Source organism: Letharia columbiana (genome assembly GCF_014066305.1).
Source record: "Letharia columbiana isolate WasteWater2 chromosome Unknown Sc0000022_s0, whole genome shotgun sequence".
NCBI classification, from domain to species: Eukaryota; Fungi; Ascomycota; class Lecanoromycetes; order Lecanorales; family Parmeliaceae; genus Letharia; species Letharia columbiana.
In genome coordinates, this window is record NW_023501063.1 from 360,616 (window position 1) to 380,375 (window position 19,760).

A 19,760-nucleotide genomic window follows, 5' to 3' on the forward strand; every position below is an offset into this window, starting at 1 on the left:
TATTCCTTACAAAGCAGGAATTGATTATCACATCTAAGGAAGCCGCCGAGTATGGTACGCCGATAGCATTCTTCCTCTAAAGGAAAATGCAGGGTCAGAATCGATGAGATATCAAAGCCATGTGGCTGACTAGTAAATACGAGTGGCAAAGACCATATCTCAATTGAATGGTGATCAAGTAAAGTACTGTAAAAGAGTGACGGAAATGTACATGTATCTTACCTGGAGTGCTGTAGAAACTAAGTCCAAAACCGGGTTAGCTTGCCCAATGACCCCTTCCCTCTCTGGTATACAATAATACAATACCCAGTATATTACTTGACAGCCCATACGGTATCATGCCTCTTGCCGCCATCTTTGTCGCTCATCCTCTACAAAATTCTTCCCCAAACAAGGCGCCTCTTTGCGGCATCCGCAACCATGGCAAGCCGCACTTACGCAGTATGCCAGCAACCGCTTCTCCCTTCCATACTACGACTTACCAATACCACAGGACGCCGTCGCTGCCTTGAATACGTTGCAGACTAATTTCGCTATTGTCGACGCCATCAGGAATTCTGGCAAGGGCATGAACAAGAACTCTATACCTGAGATGGTAGAGTGGTGCCGCAGGATCGGATATGAGGTGCGAGCCTCCACTGCTACAACAAACAGGGTCGCCCGCAGACGCAGCCAAACTGAGACGGAAGACAGCCTTCGGATTTCAACCGGCTGAATGCTATACACATTGCCGGGACCAAAGGCAAGGGTTCGACCAGTGCGTTCATCTCTTCTATGCTGGGTCAATATCGCTTCCCCTCTACCCGGAAGCCCGAAAGACCACTGCTCCGTAAAATCGGTCTCTACACCTCACCACACCTCCGATATGTTCGTGAGCGCATCCAGATCAACAACCAGCCTCTGTCGGAAGAAGCCTTTGCTAGATATTTCTTCGAGACATGGGACCGATTAGAGGAGGCAGCAAGGGCCAAAGGCGAGCCGCCAGATACAACCGCGAAGCCGGGCTACTTTAGGTTCTTGACGCTCATGGCATATCATACGTACATGAGCGAGGGCGTCGATACCGCAATCACTGAATGCGGCATTGGCGGGGAATACGATAGCACAAACGTCCTCGTCAAGCCTACCGTCACTGGCATCACGAGTTTGGGAATCGATCACACGGCTATGCTGGGGAACACAGTTGAAGAAATTGCGTGGCATAAGGGGGGCATAATGAAGGCCAGCGCTCCTTGTTTTACAGCTCCTCAGCCTCCAGCTGCCATCGAGGTCCTCCAAAAGCGTGCGGATGAGGTCCCTACAAAGCTCCATGTGGTCGGCAGAAACCCTTTACTTGAGGATGTCAAGCTTGGGCTGGCCGCCGACTTCCAAAAGATCAACGCCAGCCTCGCTGTGGCCATCGCGGATGCCCACCTCGTGGCTCTCGGCCAAGAAGATCCCAAGCGCCACGACGACATGCTTCCTCCAGAATTCATCCGCGGCCTCGAAGAGGTGCGCTGGTCCGGCCGCTGCGAAACCCGCCGCGAGAAGAACATCGCGTGGCACATAGACGGCGGCCACACGCTCGAGAGCATCGAAGTCGCAGGCTCCTGGTTCGCTTCTCAAATCCCTCCCATCCGATCGCGGAAACGGACGCGCATCCTCCTCTTCAACCAACAAACCCGCGACGCCAACGCGCTCGCCAAAGCTCTCCACCGCACCCTCGCCTCCGCTCTACAAAACGAGCAACCTTTCACACATGCGGTTTTCTGCACCAACATGACCTTCAGGGAGGAGGGGTACAGGCCTGATCTTATGAGTATGAATACTAGCGCCGCAGCCGCTGAAAAGCTGGATGTGCAGAGAGGTTTAGCGGAGACGTGGAGGGGCATTGATCCTCAGACCATAGTCGAGGTGAAGCTGAGTATTGAAGAGGCGGTGGGGTGGTGTAAGGATGTTGCAGGGGTGGAAAAGGGGGATGCGGAGGGGGAGGTGATGGTGCTGGTGACGGGAAGCGTGCATCTGGTTGGGGGATTCCTAGAGGTTTTGGAGACGGGCAAGAGCTTAGACAGAGGTCATGTATCATCAGGCAATTTTGCACTCAACATGCAAAAGGATTCTACTTTTTTCTCAACAAAGATATCCTGCTTAGCTCACGCTGTCAAATGCATTGTTCACAGCACTCAGTGGAGCCAATCACTCCCCTGCCCTACCCCCTCCTAGCCTCAATTTTCCTCCTCTTCGCCCTCAACGCCTCCGCCTCCCCCCTCCTTCTGCCGGTTCGAATACAACATCTTGTCCAACACCTTCCGCTTCTTCCGCCCCATCATCATCTTCCTCCTCTCCAACTCCTCTTCCTCCTCCCTCCGTTTCTTCGCCGCCTTCTTCCGCGCCTCGTCTCCTTTACCACTGCCTTTCAAGATCCCCTTTACGGGCTGCCCGTTGGCTTTGGTCAGCGTTTCGGAGAAGTTGAGGCCAGCGGCTTCGGCTTCGAGTTCGCGTTGGTGCTGCGTGAGGGTCGGGTCGGTGTCGGATTCTGGGGCGGAGTCGAAACCTGCGAAGGAGTCGGCTTCGGAGGCGGGCTCGGATTCGGACTCGCTGCCGGCGATGGTCATGCCGTGGTCGTCCTGGAGATCGGCTGTTGCTGGTGTTGATGCCGAGGGGGCGAGTGCTACGCCGTCTGCGGCAGCGTCGTCGGATTTCTCCACCTCCTCCTCCTGCGCTTCTTCGTCTTCGTCGTCGGAGAAGCCTTCAGCTTCCTCTGCTTCGCCTTCGCGTTCCTGCTCCGCTAAAGGCGCGCTCGGGTCGTAGGCGCCCTTTGTCGGCTTGACCCATGGACTAAGGTGTGGAGGTAGGGTCGCGCCTGGTGCGTACAGATCAGGTCGCAGAAGCTTGACTTGGTTGATGCAGTCCCATACCCACTGAGGCTGAACTAATGTTCGGCCGGGTACTCGGTACCCAGGCCTCACAACGGTTGTGGGCGGTGGATCTGAAGGACTCTCGGAGACTTGCAGCTCTTCGGGAAGGCTTGTCATGGGCGGACGGTCGACTATTTGATGCGTGATGCTTGGATCGGCTTCGTTGGTCGTGAAGGCGCCATCGCCCAGAATGGCATCCCAACCTATTCGCTTACAACCAAAAGCACGAAGAATGAATTCGAGTGGCTGCCGAGGTGTCTCTCGAGACAGGAAGAATGTGAATGGTGCGAAGAGTGAGCCAGCTTCATTGCCGCCGGCTTGGGGCTGTGGGAGCACATCTGCGTCGTCTCCAGTGGTCTCGAAGGTATCAATAGCGTCGTTCATTTCCTGGTCTAAAGCCTGGTATTGGTCTTGGCCTTCTAAAACGTCCAGCTCTGCGTTTGGACCCTCCTTGATGGTAGCAATCTGCTTTTGGATTTCTTCATTCGCTTTTCTTGGCACCGTCCCTCCGTCCACTTCACCATTGACATGTCCCTTAAACGACTCGATCTGTTTGGGCTCTTCAATGCCCCTTCCCTCTAGAATAATTGCATCCAACTCGCCTCCTTGCTCATAACTCTTCGCATTGAACCTTGGAGGATAGATAAGACCAATAGTTGTGTACAATCGGAAGTTGACAAAGCCGAGCAGAGTCGTGTAGAATTCCACAAACGTACCCATTATTCTGAAATCCACATCCCCGGTCACTCGCTGTACGAATTTATATGGCACCAGCCATAGTATATCTTGGCCCTGTATCGTGGCTTGGTAGTAAATGCCTTTGATAGAAAGGAATGATTTCCGCAGCGAGTTTGTTGTGATCAAGTAGTGTTCGAACTCGAGGCATAATCTTTGACAAAGAGCTATGGTTTTAGGTGGGACAGTGGACGTGGATGGCAAGTTGGCGAAGAGGAACAGCAGGGACAATGCATCGTCGAGGTCGCGGAGAGCGTCGACAAACTGAAATACCAGGTACGATTAGCGACATTCCACCAGCCGGAGTCTAAGATTCCGTGCTCCAATTGGAAAGCTTACCGTCGGGTATCTGTCCTTGATGATATGATCAAGCGAGAGCTTCGTCGCTCCTTTCTTTTCCAAACGTGCAGCATCTCCAACCTCGCCACGACCTAGATGCCGTGAGATCTTCTTTGCCAGCGCTTTATGGTCTCTGAACTTGGCGAGGAGCGGCTCATGTAGGAGGTACTGAATGTCTCGCGTATAGTAGAAGGTGGTAGAGGGAGTGGAAGATTTGGAAGCCTTCTTCTTGCTTCTAGGTTCTCGAGGATATATGCCTGCACATTTGTCAGGTAATGCCTTTGATACGGATATTTGACGATTGCACACCCTTGTAGATGCATAGGCGTCGGAAGTCTGGTAGCGATACTTGAAGCTTACGCACTGCCTGAGTCCTGGCGAAAGTCAGCTACTACATCTCGGAGAGAAGCTATCAGGCATGCACACACCTGGTAATGAAATTCTTGGCTTGACCAGCCGTTCCTGCGAGCCTTGTCAACGAAAGTCAGTCACTCAGCCAATGTGAGCAATCTTACCTTTCTTCTTTATTCTTCCCATGGTGTAAGCACTGATATGACAAGCTATGTCAAATTCTGAGAGTAGAAAATTGAAAGCTGATGTCGAGAAATTCCGTGCGCGCGAAAAGTTGCCCCAGCTCCGGCTTTACATCGGATATGAATACCGGAAAGTCGGTCAATCCTACGAGTACTAGCGCCAATATTTCAAGATCTCGGTCTTTATTGCGGCACCTCAGTACCATAGGTGGCATTCGTTGTTGATCTTGATGCCTTTGGAGGGGGCTAAAGAGGGCCGACGCTCTTGAAGCTGGGGAAAAAAGTGTCTTAAAGTTCTATACTGTGGTGATTAGACAGTGGTGAAATTGAATTGTACATTCGCTACGGGTTTTCGCTGGAGGATTCTTGCATGAATACTTCAACGAATCAAAAATGAATCCATTTATCTTGCAGTCTTTGGGTATCGCTTGGCTTTAACACCCCTCGTCTATCTTTGACTGTTGTTGCAGAGGACATTTAGCTTAGACGTAGTTGGACAGCCAACGGAAAGCTTCGTAATACCCTAATAAAGAGTCAGCTTTATCTCCGCTCGTCCTTTGTCTTGTACACTCACCTTGCCGCATAACAACACTGCACATGAAGACCTCAATCGGCCTCACACCCTCCAACGGCACCTTACCCTTTCCTGTCGTCTGCCACATGCCCAGCTGATGCCTAAGGTCCTCCTCGCTGATAGCATCTGGGTGATCAATTTTATTCCCAAGGATACAGAATGGGACCTTGCTCAGCTCTTCCATTGCAAGGAGGGCATCGAGCTCGGCTTTCGACTCCGCGAAGCGTTCGTGATCTTTTGCGTCGACGAGGAACACGATCCCGGAGACTTCGGGGAAGTAATCTTTCCACAAACGACGGGCTAGAAAAAGAGAAGTGTTCAGTTCGTGACCCCAGTGCCATCAGTCAAAGTGGCATCAGCGACGCAAAACGCACCTTGTTGATGGCCACCGAGATCGAAGGTTGTGAATCGGCAATTGCCTATTGCGAGCTCTTCGGAGGCTGAAGGGGTCAGTATGCGGTAGGGAGCCAATAGTAGGCGTAATGGAGCATACTGGGATGTAGAGTAGGTTGTAGGATGGCGACTCGGTCATTCTACGTTTACTGTCAGCGGGAGAATTCAAGCTTGTCCACTCCTGTCGAGCTCGTGCTGATCTGCTCGACAGCGAATGAGAGCCATACGGAAGGACGTACCTTTAACATATGTAGCAACGTGGTCTTACCCGCGTTATCTAGGCCGAGAAAGAGGAGTTTGGCATGCTTATTGAGGAGCCCCAGAGAGGCGAGAACGTCCCAGACTACCGCAGCAAACAAAGAGTCAGCTCTTGTATCGCAGGTAGGCAGAAGAGAGAGGGGGAGCAGGCCATCCAGTTGCAGTAAAAAGAAGCTAGGTGGCAGCTTACACCAGTTAACGATGAACATGCTGAAAGATCATGAGAGAAGCTCAGGCATATACAAAGAATGTAGGACGGTATGGGCGCCAGAATTTATAAGTGGCAGAGCTGAGTATGGATGGTAATATTTGTGTCGTGTGATTTCCGAACGCAAAAGTTGTCGTTGGCGTTGCAGCTTTCGGAGGCAAAGCACTCTTTTGCTTTTTTGAGTTCACACTCCGCCCCGCCCACTGCCTTAGAACGCGTGGGCCCGTACACGCGTTGATGCCGGTTTACCCCCCTCCTGTTAAGCGAAGGCCTCTATGCCTGATAGGAGAGCCGCGGGGAAACGCAGCAACTGCGCGTACCCCGGGGTGCGTCAACGAGTGCGTGGTGAGGGGTGGGAAGTTTGGGGTTGCAATAACGGGCTTTGTGGGTTGGGCCTGGGGCTGCCGGCGATGGGGTGCCCGGCTGGGGCCGGGGGGTGGGGGGTTGTGACGACCGGTCCTCTCCGACGTGGGCCTGTGGGGGGCCCGTGAGCTGGTGTGGGGGGTGTGGGGGGGGTTTGGCATGGGGGAGCGTTTTTGGTTTAAGGCCTTCGGGTGAGCTAAATCTACGGCGCTCCATAGCTCCATATCCACAAATACAGATCCACGAGCCAGATACAAATGATTCAGAATGTGGCCACACTTGAAACAAAAACCCTATCATATTTCAGAAAACAACATTCGCTGAATAGATAAGAGACAATGCGGAGAGGCAGTAAATGTGTCGGTGAAATTTGCATACTGTGTTTGTCCTTGATGCACAAGTTCTGTCAAGATTCTAGTTGGTACAGAGGGTCCATGCGGCACCGACGATATCAATATGCGCCTACGACAGACGCCATGAGAGCAGAGCATGCCAGAAACGCCGACTCCAAGGACTCGCTCAAGATTCAGCAATCATCTCAACGAAGCTCGCACTTCTCCTCCACTCGATCCGAGACCGTCTCGCCTGAAGACGAGTCCATTGAACCTCCGCATCATTCTACTGTGACTTATCGATCGTATTGCAGCGTCACAACAGTCGTCTAACAATTGCAAGCTCCACCACCTTGTGTCCCAGGCGCCTCGGGTCTCAGATCAACCCCTTGTCGTGGATTCGCCCTCATACCGCGGTTTCCAGCTTGTTCAAGAGGCAACTTTCGTGCAATGGCCGTGAACAGCTCTCGCACATTCTCCGCCGTCTTTGCTGATGTCTCAAAAAACAGCAGCCCAGCCTCCCGTGCGTATGCTTCGGCGTCTGCTGTTGTGATAGCACGCTTGTCTGGGTGTTCAGCAACGAGGTCTGATTTGTTCCCTGCTAGAGCGATAATGATGTTCTCATTTGCCTGCCTTTGGAGCTCTTTTACCCATGACTTTGCCTTATCCAGGGACGACTACCTTCCTATTAGCAGGGCTTGGGCGGACTTCGCGCAGGGCATATACAGCTTGTGTGATATCGTAAACCACGACTGCACAGTTTGCGTTCCTATAGTACATCGGTGCAAGCGACTTGTATCTCTCTTGGCCTGCCGTATCCCATATTTCGAACTTGACAGTCGTGGCGTCGTCGAGGGAGATGGTCTGTGTGAGGAAGGCAGCTCCGATAGTAGATTCTCTGTAGTCATCGAATTGATCCTTGAGACGAATCAGCAATCATTCCGCACCTCGATTTCGTTGTGGCGGCAGAAGAACCAGCTGTTGGTTAACTGACCTTGACAAATCTCAGGACAAGAGAACTCTAATGGACAAGCGTCAGCTTTCTGTGTGCTAGATGTGGCTCAAAATGAAGTAGCAACCTTTCCTACTGCAGACTCTCCTACATCATGGTCAGTCTTTGAATGGAGCAGCAAGCGGCTGGATGTACGGACCAAGCAAAACAAGCTTGAATTGGGCAAACCGAGCTCCTGGCCGTGCGCCAGTGGAGACCCGGGATGACATGTTGCCGGGACTTTGTGGTAGGTCTTAGATAGTATCAAATATTACAGCTCTAAATGCGGCTGAAGGGACGTCTTAAAGTCTTAGGAAGCTCGAAAATGGAGACAATGGAGGCCTTCGAAAGGCAAGAACGGGTGGTGCCTTAGCGTGACCATCAAATGACGAGGTCTGTAGGGCTGATTCTGCCAAGACCTGCAACTCTGCGACTCTGCGCGGCAGCTTCACCCTCGCAACCACCGCACCGAATACGTCCACGATGATACACAATAGCGATCAAGCCTCCTTCTCAGCTTTTGAGAAGTAGCTTCTTCTCTTTACTCCGAAACACTTCCGCTTCACGGACGACCGACTTCCACAATGCGTAGCCTAATTCCTTTCAGAGACATTAACGTCCATGCCTCTTCCTCACATTACGCCTTCACGTCTCCTTCCTCCCCTTCGGCCCAGACGCTGGTAGTTGAACGCCCCTCTGGAGATTTACGACTCAATGATGGTGCGCTGTTGGGCGCGAAAAGGGTGTCGAGTATTGCGGGCATACTCGGCATGATCAAGCTGAGATTAGGTGAATAGGTCTTTGCTTTTAAGGCAAAGACGGTGCTGATAGAACCGCAGACAAGTACATAATAGTAATCACAAAAGCACAGCCAATGGGTCGCCTGAAAGGGCACATGGTCTACAAAGTCATCTCCACCGAATTCCTTCCACTGCGCGAGCGCGCACTCCATGATCCAGATGAAGACACCTACCTCAGCCTACTTAAAACTCTGCTGAAGACAGGACCCATGTATTTCTCATACTCCTTCGACATCACCAACAGCTTTCAACGTCAAGCCCAATCAAATCCCTCACAGCCAATATGGAAGAGAGCAGACGACCGCTTCTTCTGGAACAAGTTTATTCAGTCAGACCTCATAGACTTCTCGAATGGTGCAGGAAGTGGTTCCGGACTCCGTGGAGGCCAGCAGGCTGGAGCCGACCCCTTCATCCTTCCTGTCATGTTCGGAATGCTGAGAATCACACAAACCCGCGTCAAGGCAACTCCGTTGACGTTTACACTAATCACAAGAAGATCCAGGTACAGAGCCGGGACTCGCTATCTTACTCGTGGCATTGATGATCAAGGGCATGTTGCGAACTTCAATGAGACGGAGCAGATTGTGATCCTGAACGACGAGACAGGAGATCTAGGAGGCTTCGCTGGTGGTGAAGGTATGCAGAACGGCAAAGTGGGAGGAAGTGAAGGTTATGACACACAAGTCATGTCTTATGTCCAAACAAGGGGAAGCGTACCGGTCTACTGGGCAGAGGTGAATTCGTTGAAATACGTCCCGAATCTTCAAATACGCGGGGTAGAGACAGCTGTGGAGGCTGCACGGCACCACTTTAACGAGCAAATAAGCTTGTATGGTGACAACTACCTTGTCAACCTCGTCAACCAAAAAGGTCGTGAAGATCGAGTCAAGAAAGCCTACGAGCAGATGGTACGAATTCTGGTCTCCTCGCCAGATGAAGCAACGCAGGCAGACTACGTTACGGAGGAGAAGATACATGTCGTGGAGGCTAGCCAGAAGAATCAGAAGTACGACCGACTTCATTATGTTTACTTCGATTTTCACAACGAGACCAAGGGACTGAAGTGGCATCGCGCCCAGTTACTGCTTGATCAGTTAAAGCAGGGTCTCACTGAGGGCCAGTATTTCCGCGGTGTGGACATGCCGGCGGATGCACAGGGCCGTCTGGAGGTACGAAATCGGCAAACAGCGGTGGTTCGAACGAACTGCATGGATTGCTTAGACCGGACGAACGTCGTTCAAACAATGCTCGGTCGCTGGACTTTGACGCGGCAACTGACTGACGTTGGTGCTCTGAAGCCAGGGGAGTCTGCTGATGACGACAAGTCGTTCCAGGACTTATTCCGAAACATTTGGGCAGACAATGCTGATGTCGTGTCAAAATCATACTCCGGGACTGGAGCTCTTAAGACAGACTTCACGCGCACTGGCGAGAGGACAAGGGCTGGGATGGCTCAAGATATGAACAACTCCATCACTCGCTATGTCAAAAACAACTTCGGAGACGGGCCACGTCAGGATGCATTTGATCTGTTTCTAGGCGCATATCTGCCTTCGACGTCCATCACTGATACCAACCTTGTCTTCAGGGATCGAAGACCAATCTTGATTCAAGCCATACCATATCTGTTCGCTGCTAGCTTCTTCCTGGTCATGGTTACTTCCCTGACAAGAACCCAACCAGAAACGACTGTTTGGCCTTTGCGTGTGTTCGCTTTGTTGTGGATGGTCATTGGTGGCTGGTGTGGGCATTTCATTTGGTCCCATGGCATGCTATACGTAAGTAGCCGAAGCCCCCCAAGCCGGAGCCTACTGACCCCGTATCTTTTCAGGTCAATTGGCCAAAGCTCAACACCCCTCGTTGGGCTCAAGAAGGCTATCAAGAGACTATGGGTAGCGTTATGAAAGACAAAGTGATAGGGAGCTTTGTGCCTCGTGAGCGTGGTGCAAGTAACGTCCGATTGGGTCATCTCGAAGAGGGCAAGAAGAGGATACAATAATGCAGCGTCTGAAAATTCTCATAGTGTGTTGTACCTAATTAATTCCCTCTAAGCTACCACCTTTTCTGACTGCGCTTTACATTGATCTCAATGTGCGCTCCGTCGAAAAGAGGTTAAGCTCCCCGACTGGGCAGTCTTTGCTTCAATTTTGTGATATCAGCCAGCAAAGCCATAGGACCGGTATGGTTGCCAGGTTGCTTGGAGGGTTTGGTGTTAGGGGCCTCCTGCCACATACTCATACACAGGTTGGGGGTGGAGGCCCATGGTATTGCACTTTCCTGGGACAGCAGATTCATTCATTTCGTAGACTTTTGACCGAGTAGTTCCTGTACGCCAAGGACCAGACACGGTTTCCAATAATAATTGCAGACGAACAACACCTGTTGAAACGTAGTAAATCCCTGGAGAAATCAGGTCCTAGATGTCGTTACAATAGTCGTCAACGATCCAGTAGTTGCACGCGTCCGCTAAAGTGACAAGTCTTCCCCGCAGCATCAATGTGATCACTCTACGCAAACTGGCTACGCGATGCGAGCTATGTTCTCGTATTAGAGCCGCCAAAGCTTCTCTCAGATACACAATGTCGTCTCCTGAAGAGGAGGATGCGCAACTTCCTTCCTCTCCGCCACTCCAATCAGCTCAGCAACCGGCTGACCAACTCTACGCGGAGAATGAAGAAATTGACTTGGCAAGCGACTACCTGTCTGATGCGCCATCTGATCACAAGCCTGACATACAGCAATCATCCCAAAGAGGTTCCAGCGCTGGAGACGGTTCTGAAGCCAACCAACCTGTTGCAGAAGACGAGCGTCAGGACTTCTTGGACGATGGTTCTCAGGACTCCACATCTCTGCCGTCCCGCGCAAACAAATTCCGTGGACCGTCCTCGACTTGGCGGAATTGGACTGCTCCGGAGAGGGACCTAGCAGCCAGTCTTGATCAACTGCAAGCAAAGGATCTTAGCATCCATCTGTACAACTCTTTCAAGCTTGGACAGAGGAGTCGCACTCGGGATCTAGGCCGGCGAGTTCGAACCTCAGAAGACTTGAGGGAAGCCAGTGAAGGGTCAAAATGGATCCCACCCAAGGTTTGGACTGCTTGGCCTTTACCGCCTGGTATTGTTCCGAGAGAGCATGACGAAAGGCGCTGGGAAGAAGACGCTGTTCCTTCCGAGCTGCACCACACTAAACCAAAGAGACCAGGTCAGCATCTACAGGAAATGCTCGTTGCTCAAGTCTTAAGGAAAGCTAAAGGACGGTTTCATGATCGGCTGTGGAAGGGTGAGCCACAATCGGCGACGATTACTACATCTCAAGGACTTCAGTATCAAGGCCGGGGAAGGCATTCCAACGGGAGATTCAGTGCCAAAGAAGACCATGAGATTCCCGACCAGAAGCCCGTCGTCATGGCTGATGACCAACAAGCAAGCGAGATACTACAGGCTACAGTACAGCACATGATGACCAAGCTGGATGATCTACTCATGGGACTGCATCATGCTAGGAGTGCCTATCTACTTGTTGAGGACTCTGACATTGACTCTCAGAGCCAAACAAGCGAGCGGTCAACATCGAGAGGCAGGCCTCCGAAAAGGAAGCGGGAAGCATCAAACCCTGATGAAGACGCAGGAGCAAGTCATGACACGCCAAACCATCCTGGCTCCGACTCCGACTCCGACCATTACCGTCCTAGCAGAAAGAAATCCGGCTCGAAAGGCAAAGTTCTACCCACCAGGTCTTCTTCGCGCAGATCGCGGAGTCAGAATTTTCGTGACCGTAAGGGGCGTCTAGGTCTTCGAGATTGGAGCGATGTGCTGGGCGTTGCTTCTATGACTGGTTGGCACCAGAACCTGGTGGGCAGTGCTACTGCCCGATGTGCCACGCTTTTTGGGGAAGGTATCAAGTTCAGAACTCTTCAGGAGGGTAAGGAGGTTCACGAAGAGCACTTGTATCTACCAGATGCTTCTCCCATTGTCTCTGGTGAGAGTAGGCAGAGTAACACTTGCCGAGCAGGAGAAGGCTCCAGCAACAGGTTTGAGGGTGTAATGGTAGGGGGGAGTCCATGTCGATGGCTTTCTCCAGCCGATTGAAGGGAAAAAATCTTGGATGTACAATAACGACAAGCAGTCAAAGCAGAGGCAACCATCGCGTCAATCCAAATGATAGAGTTGAACGATGGAAGGTGGATTTCCGGATGGATCAGACTCGATCTGGATCTACTAGTTGAATCTGAAATGACATGAAGTGAAGTGAGGAATGCTCATACAATCGCCCAGATCTGACTTCCGCCCTCATCGTTCTAAACCTCACTTCTTCATCGAAGCATCTACTATTCGACATCCTTCGGCATCTTTCTGTTAAATTGTCTTTACACACATCTATCCTCACCACCATTACTACTTTATATCGACGTACCTTAATCTATCATCAAACTATCTGTTGACTTGGACGTGGGTATGGACACAGAGGACACCAACTCACCGCCGGACAATTTCGCTTCAGATATGGATGTGGACATAGACGAAGCAGACCCTTTGCCTGCAGGCTTTGTCCGCCGAAACCCCAACCCTATCAATTTAGAGGACGACAGCGGCAACGACAGCGATGACACACTCCTTGGTGACGAGATTGTTGAACGAGTCGTACCGCCAGTATCCGAGGCTCGTCGAAATCGACGTCAAGCCAGAATTCAGGCTGCGAGATTCCGGGAGTTACAGACGTATACGCAGAACGGCCGTACTTTCGAGGTCGGCAGAACGATTCAGGGACAAGACGGCAACTTCCGCCGCGTTACTTCGATCAAACAAAATCGCAGGTCCGGTGCGATTACGATCGAGAGCTTCCAGGACAATCATAGAGTACTACAGACACTTAGCTACAACGGACAGACCTTGAAGCCCGGCAAGACCGTTGAGATGGCGGATGGAGCTTTTCTCAGGATCAGAGCCCTGTTAGAAGATTGCAGAACAGGTGAGGTCCTCTTAAAAGGCTTTCGGTTCCAAAGGAATAAGTCTTTGGAGGGGGTCCTTGAGTTTAGGAAGAACGAAGTCACCATGATGGCAAATTATGATCCAAACGATTCCCGAGACATTGCTGAACAGAGTATCGAAACCATCAACCTAGCTGCCGTGGTCAAAATTCGCGAACTCATCAAAACCAATCAGCAGTTCCCCGCTCTAAGCTTTCGTGAAACTGATCCGGAGAGCCTCAGCTTGAGCAAAGAGTACATGAATGACCACTGTCGACTAGTCTGTCGGTGGAACTATGTGAAGATCAACAAGAATGAGGGATTCTTGAGAAGGATGACCGACGTTGAGTCAGATGAAGGATGCGCTATTTCGCAGTGTCAGTTGAGAGACGATTATCGAGGGCTTACAACCAAGGGAGGAGATTGCGCAAGATGGCTTGACACAGAAGAAGCTTTTGATGGTACGGAGCGGATGAGATGTTTCTTCATCGATCCCTTGGGATTTCACACTCCAAATCGTTCGACTGACATACCCGAGAATCGAGAACGACGACGACGATACACTTTCGGAGATGGATTCTGTGGTGGTGGCGGAGCTTCACGAGGAGCCTATGGTGCAGGGCTCCGCGTTGAATGGGGCTTCGATCACGACCCTCATGCCATCGCTGCCTACCATGCAAACTTTCCTCATGCTCGCTGTGACGGCATCGCAGCAAACGACTTTGCCACCGCCATCAACGAAGAGTACAAGGTCGATATCCTCCATCTATCCCCCCCATGCCAGACGTTCTCACCTGCACACACTCGGCCGGGACCGAATGATGAAGGGAATGAGGCAACGTTCCTGGCCACCGAGGAGTTGCTCAAGAAGACACGGCCACGAATCGTGACATTAGAAGAGACCTTTGGCCTAACTCGCACTCTGGTCAACGTTGAATGGTTCAACACCATGATTCAAATGTTCAGCAAGCTTGGCTTCAGCGTCCGGTGGAAAGTCTTCAATCTTCTGGACTTTGGCTTACCACAGCCTAGGAGGAGGCTAATCCTCTTCGCATCCTGGTAATTTCCAGCATTCACACAATTCCAGAATCCAATTACTGACTGCGTGATTTCTTAGCCCCGGCGAAACGCTCCCAGACTTCCCTGAGCCTACACACTGCAGAGCAGAAGACTGCGATCGCTTCCCCCATCGCTCCAAGTTCACAACGGTGTACGACGCGATCGGTCGCATCCCCCACGACTTCGCAAACCATCGCCCTCATCTAATGACCAAGTTGAAGAAACCTCGCTACTCTGGTAACCTGCCGCTTAGGAATACGATTACATGCAGCGGCAGCGTTAACTATCATCCATCGGGGACGCGGTGTTTCACGGTACGAGAGTTGGCGTGCCTGCAGGGTTTCCCACTCGAACACCGGTTCCTTCGAGGGGAGAGAAGACAGATTGGGAACGCCGTGCCTCCGATTGTCGCGAAGGTGTTCTTTGAGCAGGTGGTGAGAGCGTTGCGGATGGCAGATGGGCTATAATTAGTTTGATGAGGCAAGAGTTGGATGGCTGTCAGAAAACATGACAGATACTGTGATGGACTCGGAGAGGATGTGTATGACGGACACTACTACCGCGAGCTTATGGATATTGATGAGAGGGAGGGTGATGAAGGTGTGGAAACGTTGGAAGAAAGAAAAGGGGAATGTCTCGTTGGCATCCATTGTCCGTTTCTCTTCGGTAGGACAGACATATTAATGTTCGTACCTACTACTATACAAGTCTGTCTGTCCATTCGAATAAAAAAAGAAAGAAACAAAAGAAAGAATGTAAATAAAAGTCGCACTCGACATGACCACAAACATTCAAAAGAATGCAAGCATCGGTCAATCGAGCCCCTCTCTGAATGAATCCACGTGCCCAGAAGCCCTAGAGCCTACCCGGCCCATGAGCCATGCACCGTGACACTTGACCATGAACGCCTCCGCCTAGGCACAACCCCACCCAGAAAACTCTCCCGATGAACCAGCGCACCCGACCCAGTTCCCAAACCCTGACCCCGACGAACGAATGAACGAAACCAACACCCCTCACAAAAGGACAAACGGGCTGCACACCGGCACGTACTCCGTCGTCGTCGCCGACACCGTCACCGTGGGCGCGGGCCCGGACGTCCGGACGGCCGGCCCGTTGCCGATGTGCACCGTCGTCACCGTCAGCGCGCGGCACACCCCGCAGTCCAGCTCGTGGGGCAGCGTGACGGTGGCGCCGTAGGCGGTCGATGCGGCGCCGGGTCCGTCCAGGGGCCGGAAGTGGCGGAACGAGGTGATGGTCGCCGTGCAGGGGTGGTGGTGTGTGGGGATCGGGTAGCCTTGGTCGCGGGTGTGGCTGTGGGTGTGGGTGAGGCGGGACGGGGGATGCGCGAGAGGCTTTTTGGGGGTCCGTGCTGGGGGTGAGGGCGACAGCAGTCGGGCCTGTTGAGGGGGCATTTGCCGCGTGCGCAGTCCGGGTCGGGATCGGCGTTGGCACGGTCGGCTTCCATGGCTGGGGCGGTGGGGTCGGAGACGGGTGGGTTCGACGGTGGGAAGTAACCGCCGTGGCCACGGTGGGGAGGGAGCTGGGGGTCTTCGCCTCGTGGGTCGATGTCCACGGGGTGGCCGGCGGGGAAGGGTCGTGGTGGGGAGGGGTCGTTGGCTTCGGCTTCGGAGCCTCCGGTGGTGCGGAGAAGAGGTGATGGGGAGCGAGGTTCGACTGTGTCGCTTGGTGAAGGGTCTTTCACCTCTACGACGCGACCGGCTGGGAAGGGTCGGGGTGGGGAGGGGTCGTTGGCTTCGGCTGCCGAGCCTTCAGCGGTGCGGAGGAGAGGAGATGGGGAGCGGGGTCCGATTGTGTCGCTTGGTGAAGGTTCCTTCACTTCTATGACACGACCAGCCGGGAATGGTCTGGGTGGTGAGGGGTCGGCGGCTTCCTTTTCTTCACCAGTTGGGAAGCGCGAGAGTGGATCCCTCTCCTCCAGTGGGTTTCCTCCGTCCAGTGGGTATTTGGGAAAGGGTCTTGGAGGTGATGGATCACTGGCTGCCGTGTATATTTCCACCAGCTTGTGTGGTGCTGAAGGGTCCCTTTCCTCCAGTGGTGGTGAGGGGTACTTCACTTCGACGATGCGACCAGCTGGGAAAGGTCGGGGAGGAGAGGGGTCGTGAGCCTCATTCTCTCCGTCCGTTGGGAAGCGTGACAGAGCTGATGGGTCCCTCTCCTCCAGTGGGCTTCCCCCTTCCAAAGCGTACTTGGGAAAGGGTCGCGGTGGTGAAGGATCATTTACTTCCACGATGCGGCCAGCTGGAAAAGGCCTTGGAGGCGAGGGATCCTGTGAGACTGAAACATGGGTTGATGTTGGTAGAAGAGCAGGAAGGGCGAAGCATCCTGTAATGAGAACGGCCACAACTGGAGGGAAGATTGAAAGCTTCATAATGATCTCGTGTAGGATCGAGAGGTCTGAGGCTGGAGACTAGATGTGGGAAGATTGTGATGAGAGAAAGACAGGAGAGACAGAGAGAGAGGAATGGACGGACAATATATATATTTGAGGCAAGCAGCGCAGTCGAAATTTTCTTGCAATCAACGGCCTTGGTAACCGGAGTAGGCAATTGCCACGTCTTACGAGAGAGTTGATTTGAGGGCAATGCAGAATTTGCAGTGCAGACATTTCAAGCGCAAAAAAGAGATGGATATGGAATTGAAGCATGGTTTTGGAAAGCTTGGAAAAAGGTTGGTCCATGGTCAAGGCCGAGCGTCTGGTGAAGCATCCCTGGATAACACGCTCTTGGAACGGTAAAACCCGTGGTCACGCAATCCCAAACACGCTTGCAATGGAGTTTAACAGAATTCTGATTTGACAGCCAGCCTACCACGAGTCGAGGTCTAACAAAAACAAGAGATTTTCCTTTTCACTACGGCCATGAGAAGACTTCCAACGCTCAAAAAAACACGCCACTGCAGCCAGCTGAAGATGACAAGGCTGTGAGACGAAATCCCGTGTGAAAGATTGTTAAGTACAGAGGGAGATGGAAATATTATGCTCAATAATGCTCTTGAATCAAAGGTCAGCTCGAAAGAAACGTCGAGCTTCCAACTTGGCCCTCACTCATTGCATAGAAATACTTGTTCATATATCGCTCATGCAGTACCGTCGGATGGGTGTAGAAGTAGGGATATAAGTTCTTGCCAAGAAAACCGCCTCCACGCAAATAGACCGCAAGAGCAAAATCGAGAGAAGGTGGAGAGGTGGTGATAAATGTTCAAGAACGGACTAGTTCAGTACTACTATCTTATCTTAGCGCATAACACTCCCTTGGGTTCCGCTGGCGCTTGGTAGTAGTAGTAGTAGTAGTTATTCATTGATGGGGTCCGAAGACTAGCATCGGGGTCCCAGCCGAAGGCTATGCCTTACTAGGAGAGTTCCGGCCTCGGGTGCTAACCTGGGGCCCGTTTCTCGGTCCTAGAGCTACTTCTAAGTGTTAAACGCCTATTAAGTTCGCTGAAAGACTTAAGAGGATTCTCTATCGAGGCGCCCTCGAGGAGATTTCTCTTAACTCGAAGAATTCTCTAGGTACTACCGCTGATTAGGTTGCTATTAAATTTATAGCCGCTATTTTAAATATATTTTAGAGTCGTCTACGGAGGTCTTCGCTAGACGCGATATTTTTAAGAGTATTAAAAAGGGGTATAACCCTCTCTAATAGCTTATCTTATAAGAATTATATTTATTAATCGCTTAAAATCTAGAAACTATCTTATTATCTCTCTTTAATAATAATTAAAAAAGTAATTTAGAAGTAACTCTTATCTCTAGTAATATATATATAAGAGTAATTTCTTTAAAGTATTATAATATAGGCTCGAAGGCTCGCTATAGATATTAATACTAATTAAGATACTTACTATATTCGCCTTAAGACGTTATTAATATTACCTCTATCTTCGCCTTTATTACTTATTAATTTCTTATTTATTTAATAGCGTTAAAACTACTAAAGCCTATTTATCTTTATTATAAAATAAGTAATAACGACTACCCTCGTTAAATTCTCTAGAAAAATATTAATATTAATCTTTCGCTTATTATTTACTTAGAGTACGATTTCTTATAACTCTCTATATAGCTCGCAATATAGTAATATATAATCTTATATTTTCGATTTATATTTATAAGAATATTACGATTTAATATCGAGAACGTCGATTTTAACTAGAAAGCTATTTAGATCGATATAAGCTATTCTTATTTATATAAATACTACGCTTTTAGCTTTATTTAGAGACTTGAACTTTCTTAGTATATAAGAATTCGAGATAGATTTTAGATGTCTTATCGGCTCTCTTACTTTACGCGACGCTATCAAGTTATTTTATTTTTATATCTATTAATCTATAGCGCGTTTACGATATAGTACGCTTTATAATATAATAAGCGAGATTAGATTCAATAATATAGTAGTTATTAAGTCTTAACCTTATTCTCGCTATTCTTATTGCTTTCTTAACTACTCTATCAATCTTCTTATTTCTTAATACTTCTTAATAAGCTAAGATCTAATAGATTTTAACTTAGCGTTCGAGGATATCGAGGAGATAAATAATTTTAATTATTATATATTAATTCGATCGGCTTTAAGGGTTATAGACGTTATAAATCGCTATCTAATTATCTATAAAGATAATAATTAACCTTATATTCTAAAATTTTAAGAGTTCTTCTAAGAATTTCTAAAGCGAGATATAATCTATAGAGCTCCTCGAAATAGATAGTAAATTAAAATTCGAGGTTAATATAGATAATTCTCGTCGAGACTAAAACGCTTAGACCTTTCTAAATAAATATTATTTAAACTATCAATACGTCTATTTTATCTTTAATTCTACTATTATTTATATAGATAATAACGTATTTCGAGTTATTATAATAGATTATTCGATTATATTTTTTATAGTTATCTTCGCGTCGATAGCGATAATAATACAAAAAGGCTATTATTACGAAGAGTTAATATATAATAAGCGAGATTTTAGAGCCTTAAGTTTAACGCTATAAATAGCTTTATAGCGTTATTTAAGTTATTTTAGAGGGCTAAGTTAAGTATAAGTAACGTTAAGATTATCGCTTTATATTAGCTATTCGTATACTAAAGTCGATTATTCAATTCTTATTATCTAAAGACAATTATAGATAAAACTAATAACGATTCGAAGTATAGCGTCATTTATTACGTTATTTAATATCTATTATACTAATATTAGAAATAATTTAATATCTAAAATATCCTCTCGAGACCGTCTTAAAGACTTTCGAGATAATTCTCGCGTATTTCTTTTATACCCCTCGTATAAAT

The 19,760-nt window shown here is 49.8% G+C and overlaps 8 protein-coding genes across 8 annotated transcripts; 4 read left to right on the forward strand and 4 right to left on the reverse strand.

The window, feature by feature from the left end:
• Window positions 1-420: 420 nt before the first annotated feature.
• HO173_007055 (uncharacterized protein) lies at window positions 421-2,202 on the forward strand (the record flags this gene model as incomplete). Its single annotated transcript, XM_037308960.1, has 3 exons — window positions 421-441; window positions 494-625; window positions 694-2,202. The coding sequence occupies 3 exons, from the start codon at window positions 421-423 to the stop codon at window positions 2,200-2,202; spliced, it is 1,662 nt and encodes a 553-aa protein (XP_037164224.1).
• A 2-nt stretch (window positions 2,203-2,204) lies between these two features.
• HO173_007056 (uncharacterized protein) lies at window positions 2,205-4,508 on the reverse strand (the record flags this gene model as incomplete). The annotated part of the gene is made up of 5 exons (XM_037308961.1): window positions 2,205-3,896; window positions 3,972-4,228; window positions 4,281-4,345; window positions 4,400-4,433; window positions 4,487-4,508. 5 exons carry the CDS (start codon window positions 4,506-4,508, stop codon window positions 2,205-2,207), a joined length of 2,070 nt encoding a protein of 689 aa, XP_037164225.1.
• A 478-nt stretch (window positions 4,509-4,986) lies between these two features.
• HO173_007057 (uncharacterized protein) lies at window positions 4,987-5,938 on the reverse strand (the record flags this gene model as incomplete). The annotated part of the gene is made up of 6 exons (XM_037308962.1): window positions 4,987-5,027; window positions 5,079-5,378; window positions 5,453-5,518; window positions 5,572-5,611; window positions 5,711-5,814; window positions 5,920-5,938. 6 exons carry the CDS (start codon window positions 5,936-5,938, stop codon window positions 4,987-4,989), a joined length of 570 nt encoding a protein of 189 aa, XP_037164226.1.
• Window positions 5,939-6,961: 1,023 nt separating this feature from the next.
• HO173_007058 (uncharacterized protein) lies at window positions 6,962-7,853 on the reverse strand (the record flags this gene model as incomplete). The annotated part of the gene is made up of 5 exons (XM_037308963.1): window positions 6,962-7,309; window positions 7,359-7,550; window positions 7,627-7,653; window positions 7,712-7,731; window positions 7,784-7,853. 5 exons carry the CDS (start codon window positions 7,851-7,853, stop codon window positions 6,962-6,964), a joined length of 657 nt encoding a protein of 218 aa, XP_037164227.1.
• A 354-nt stretch (window positions 7,854-8,207) lies between these two features.
• On the forward strand, window positions 8,208-10,422 carry HO173_007059 (uncharacterized protein; the record flags this gene model as incomplete). Its single annotated transcript, XM_037308964.1, has 3 exons — window positions 8,208-8,412; window positions 8,463-10,201; window positions 10,255-10,422. 3 exons carry the CDS (start codon window positions 8,208-8,210, stop codon window positions 10,420-10,422), a joined length of 2,112 nt encoding a protein of 703 aa, XP_037164228.1.
• A 580-nt stretch (window positions 10,423-11,002) lies between these two features.
• Window positions 11,003-12,511, forward strand: HO173_007060 (uncharacterized protein; the record flags this gene model as incomplete). The annotated part of the gene is made up of 1 exon (XM_037308965.1): window positions 11,003-12,511. One exon carries the CDS (start codon window positions 11,003-11,005, stop codon window positions 12,509-12,511), a length of 1,509 nt encoding a protein of 502 aa, XP_037164229.1.
• Window positions 12,512-12,877: 366 nt separating this feature from the next.
• HO173_007061 (uncharacterized protein) lies at window positions 12,878-14,915 on the forward strand (the record flags this gene model as incomplete). The annotated part of the gene is made up of 2 exons (XM_037308966.1): window positions 12,878-14,448; window positions 14,507-14,915. 2 exons carry the CDS (start codon window positions 12,878-12,880, stop codon window positions 14,913-14,915), a joined length of 1,980 nt encoding a protein of 659 aa, XP_037164230.1.
• A 674-nt stretch (window positions 14,916-15,589) lies between these two features.
• HO173_007062 (uncharacterized protein) lies at window positions 15,590-17,519 on the reverse strand (the record flags this gene model as incomplete). The annotated part of the gene is made up of 2 exons (XM_037308967.1): window positions 15,590-16,746; window positions 17,516-17,519. The coding sequence occupies 2 exons, from the start codon at window positions 17,517-17,519 to the stop codon at window positions 15,590-15,592; spliced, it is 1,161 nt and encodes a 386-aa protein (XP_037164231.1).
• Window positions 17,520-19,760: the final 2,241 nt, after the last annotated feature.